We start from the raw sequence: 4,673 nt of genomic DNA, 5'->3' as shown, positions 1-4,673 counted from the left end.
CCTAAAAGCACAGTCTTTGCATCCAAGGCATACAAATGATGTGGGGAAAAATAGTTTCTAGAAAGGAAACTTATCTCAAGAATTTAGGATGCATGCTAACTGCCAGGGGAGTCAATTGAAACCTGGTCCTTTGGAAACTTTTGAGCAGGAATACACCAATATTATGACCAATATTATGAAGTAAGAGCCAGGGGGGACCCCGGTAGCCGCGGAGTGGAGAGAGCGGAGGGGACGATCCCGGAGCTGGGGGACCCCCGGAATCCGGGAGTGGGGGGAGCACACAGGGAAACCCGGGCCCCTTAAACGGGGGTCGCGAAGAGGGGGAACCCCTTGGAGTCTGGAGAGGAGGGGGGGCCTTGAGACTGGGTAGGAGCCGAGACCCGCAAGAGCTTTGAGAGGGCGGGAGCCGAGAGAGGAGGGACCCCGGCCCCGGGAGGCAGAGTCGGGAGAAGTGACCCCTGGGACCCCCCTGGCAACACTAAACGGGACCCCGGAGAGTGGGAACCCCCAGGACCCCTGGGAGCCCGGAGAAGGGGGACCCCCAGAACCCCAAAGTTGGGCGTCCATAGAGGGGGGACCTCTGGGATTTACGGGACCCCCGGCAGCCCAGAAAGGGGGGACCCCCAGTCCACGCAGGACCCTCAGCAGCCCCAACAGGGTGGCAATGGCTGTGCTGGACACGGGAGAAGCTTCTGGAAACTGATCACAGAACCCACCCTGGAGCCCCCCCGATACCAAAACCTGGCCACAGAAACCCTATACAGCCCCCCAGACCCAAACTGGGAAAACTGGGAATGTGCCATTCCATAATTTTGGGACAACTGGGAGAATCCTGTGTTCCCAGGCCCAAACTGGGAGAATTTGGAATGCTTCATGTCCTTAATTTTGGGAAAACTGGGAGAATTCTATGCTTCTATACCCAAATTGGGAAAACTGGCAATGCTCCATGTCCCATTCCCTAATTTTGGGAAAACTGGGAGTTCTCTGATTCTCATTCTTAATTTTTAGATAATCAGGAGAATCCTGTGCCTCCAGACCCAAACTGGGAAAATTGGGAATGCTCTGTATCCTTAATTTTGGGAAAACTGGGAGAATCCTGTGCCCCCAGGAATCAAAGAAAGGGGGATCTGGAGGCTGGAAAACCGGGAATGACCTGGTAGGGGGTCCCAGTGCCTGGGAAAAAAGGGGTGCAGGGGGATCCCAATAATAATAGGGCAGAGCAGGAGGAAACAATGGGATGAGGCTCCAAAGTGCTGATTTCCAGCAGCAGGAAGGCAGGGAGAGGGCAGGGAAGTGCCCCCAGGGAATGGGATCCTGGAGCAGATCTGCTGGTCAGGGCCAGAGTGGGAACTGGGAACAAGGATTTTGGGAATGCAGAGCAGTGGGAGGGAGGTTGCCCTGCCCATCCTGAGCTTCCCAGAGCCCAGTAACTCCCAGTATGAGCCCAGTCACCTCCAGGATGAGCCCAGTTGCTCCCACTATATCCTACTTGCCCACAACATGGTCCCAATTGGCCCCAGTGTAGTGCCAGTAACTCCCAGTGTGAGTCCAGTATGATCCCAGTCTCCCTCAGCAGGGTGCCAGACACTCCCAGTTGCCTCCATTGTAGACCCAGTCAGTCCCAGTTGATCCCAGTTGCTGCCAGTGTGGTCCCACTCAGCACCAATATGGTTCCAGAGACTCCCAGTGTGGGTGCAGTTTCTCCCAGTATGATTCCAACTGCCCCAACTGTGGTCCCAGTCCCTCCAACATGGTTCCAGTATCTTCCAGTTGATGCCAGTTTGCTCCCAGCATATGCCAAGAGGCTTCCAGTAACCCTCAGTAAGGTTCCATTCACACCCACTGTAATCCCAGTTAGTTCTAGTATGGTCCCAGTCATCTCCAGTATGATCCCAGTCACTTCCTACCATTCCCAAAATGAACCTATTGTCATGCCAGTTCCTTCCAGTCACTCCCAGTATGATCCCAGTTCCCTCCAACGTGGTTCCACTTGCTCCCAGTATGAAACCAGTATGATGCCAAGGGTAAGGGGAGTTGGAGGGGATCCCAGGGCCAAGGAAAGGGGAGGGCAGGGATCAGGAGAGGTGGGATGGGGGGTCCAGGAAGAGCCTCTGCACGGGGTTCATCGGTGTCGGGGAAAGGGAGGGGCGTGGGGAGGTTGGGAGAACGTCCAGAAAACGGGATTCAGGGGGTCCCCCGGTGTTCAAAAACAACAACAAAAAAAAAGGAGTCTGGAAAAGACAGGAATGAGGATCCAGGGAGAACCAGCGTCATGGAAAAGAGGGGCCTGGGAGCTGGGAGAGGCGGGATGGCGGGGAAAGGGTTTGTTGAGGGGTCCTGGAGCTGAGGAAGGGGTGAAAGAGAGTCCCAGTGCTGGAAAGGGGGTTCCGGGGGGTCGTGATTCCCAGAAATGTGGGTCCAGTGAGTCCCAAGGTGAAGGAAAAGGGAGTGTGGAGTCTGGGAGAGGTGGGATGGCTGGGAAAGGGGTACAGGGGGGTCCTGATCCCAGATAAGGGAGTGCAGAGGAGATCTGGAGTACAGGAATGGGGGGTTCAGGGGGTCCCTGGGACACCCCAGGACCACCCTGCAGGATAAGCCAGGAGTGGGGAACTGGGGAGATTCAGAGATTTGGGGGTCAGGGTGGTCCCAGGGTCAAGGGAAGGGAGAAACTGGGAAAGCTGTGGGAACTGGGAAGGGGCTTCAGGGGGTCCTGGGGTCAAGGAAAAGGGGGACTGAGGCTGAGGTGCCAAGGGATGGCCAGCCAGGAATGGGGGGCTGGGGGTCCGCAGAGTGAGGGAAACAGGGGGATGGAGGGACTGGGAGAGGTGGGATGGTGAGGAAAGTGGGGGTAGAGGGGTCCTGGAGTCAAAGAAAGAGGGGTCTGGAGTCTGGCAAACCGGGACTGGCCGGGCAAGTGGGCTCCTCCAGGCCAGGAGGAGCGGGAAGAGGAGGAGGAACAGCCGGTGGGGGCTGCTGAGACCCCTGGAACGTGGAGAAGGAGGACTCCCGGAATTCCCGGGACCCAGAGCAGCCTGGAGAGGGGGAGACCCCAGAGAGATGGGACCCTTGAGACCCCCAGCACCCCAAAGCAAAGAGTCGGGAGGAGGGACCCCTGGGGCCTCCAAAACCCACAACATCCCTGAGCAGGGGGACCCTGGAGAGGGGGAACTCCAGGACCCCCAGGAACCCAGAGAGGACAGGGACCCTGGAGAGGAGGTTCCCCCAATACGCTTGGGACCCCCCCAGCAGCCCAAACAGGGGGGACCCCCCAGAACCCCAAAGCTACCTGAGAGGGGGAACTCCTGGAAGGGTTTTTTTTTGTGGTCTGAATCTTGGAGTTCTAGGGGAGGGTTTTTTGGGGGGGACCTTTGGTGTTTTGGAGGTTTTTATGGTCCCAGGATACCTGGTGAGTTCTGGAGATGGACATGGCCAGGAGGAACCCCCAAGCCAACGCACTCAACCCTTGTTTCCCCCCAGCAGGATTTGTCCTTCCCAAAGCTTGGGCAGATGGAGGAGGAGGCTGCAAGGAAGAGGAAAAAGCCGTGGGCCCCCCAGGCAGGTGAGGAGGAAGTCAGTGCCCCTTTGGCCCTGTCTTGTGGTGCCTGTGGCAGCCGAGCATCGCCCCCGGCTGCAGGACAACCCCGCTGGTGCCGCCGTCCTGCTGGGGCTGGATTTTGGGGGATGCCCTTGGCCTTCCCTCTGGGCCGGAGGCAAATCCCCTGCCTGTCCTTCTTCCTTCCTGCCCCAGGCCCCGAGCTGAGGACGGAGAGCACGGAGGACAAATCCCCCCGGCAGAGCCTGGTGGGAGAGGCCGTTTTGAAGGGCTCCCCAGCACAGGAAGGCAGAGGGGAGGAAAAGGCCTGGAGATGCCCCCAGAGGAGGGGCTGCAAAGCCAGCCCAGGGAGCTCTGAGGAGGAAAGACCCGTCCTGTGCCAGGAAGGCGGCCGGAGCTTGAGCCGGAGCTCTGAGCTGGTGGTTCCTGAGCAGCCTCCCAGCAGGGAGAAGCCCTTCAGGTGCTTGGAATGTGGGAAGAGCTTCAGGAGGAGCACCCACCTCCTCACCCACCAGCACATCCACACTGGGGCACGGCCCTACACGTGTGGGGAATGTGCAAAGAGGTTTCAGACCAGATCGCATCTTCTCAGGCATGAGCAGACACACACAGGGGAGAGGCCCTTCCGCTGCACCGACTGCGGGAAGGGCTTCAACCAGAACTCCCACCTCGTCACCCACCGGGGCATCCACACCGGGAGAGGCCCTACAAGTGTGGGGAGTGTGGGAAGGGCTTCAGCCAGAGCTCCAGCCTGATCCAACACCAGCTCATCCACACAGGGGAACGGCCCTACAAGTGCTTGGAATGTGGGAAGAGGTTTAGGGGCAGGTCAGATCTCCTCAGGCATGAACAGGCACATACAGATGAGAGGCCCTTCCGCTGCACCAGCTGCGGGAAGGGCTTCAACCGGAACTCCACCCTCATCACCCACCGGCGCATCCACACCGGGGAGAGGCCCTACAAGTGTGGGGAGTGTGGGAAGAGCTTCACCCAGAGAGGTAACTTGAACTCCCACCAACGGACCCACCGGTAAGGAAAGACTCACGAGTGCCCCGACTGCGGGAAGAGCTTTGGCCGCTGCTCCCACCCCGAATGACCCCCCTGATGATGAGGCAACCCC

At 58.7% G+C, this 4,673-nt stretch overlaps 1 protein-coding gene across 1 annotated transcript; it reads left to right on the top strand.

Annotated features, from left to right (window-relative positions):
• Positions 1-3,446: 3,446 nt before the first annotated feature.
• Positions 3,447-4,370, top strand: LOC126642261 (zinc finger protein with KRAB and SCAN domains 1-like). The gene is made up of 2 exons (XM_050319675.1): positions 3,447-3,559; positions 3,749-4,370. Exons 1-2 carry the CDS (start codon positions 3,508-3,510, stop codon positions 4,306-4,308), a joined length of 612 nt encoding a protein of 203 aa, XP_050175632.1. The 5' UTR covers positions 3,447-3,507; the 3' UTR covers positions 4,309-4,370.
• Positions 4,371-4,673: the final 303 nt, after the last annotated feature.

This window comes from Myiozetetes cayanensis, unplaced genomic scaffold, assembly GCF_022539395.1.
Source record: "Myiozetetes cayanensis isolate MyiCay16 unplaced genomic scaffold, myiCay2020 scf226, whole genome shotgun sequence".
Taxonomy (NCBI): domain Eukaryota; kingdom Metazoa; phylum Chordata; class Aves; order Passeriformes; family Tyrannidae; genus Myiozetetes; species Myiozetetes cayanensis.
The sequence above is the reverse complement of the archived record's forward strand: the minus strand, read 5'-3'. Positions and strand labels throughout refer to the sequence as shown.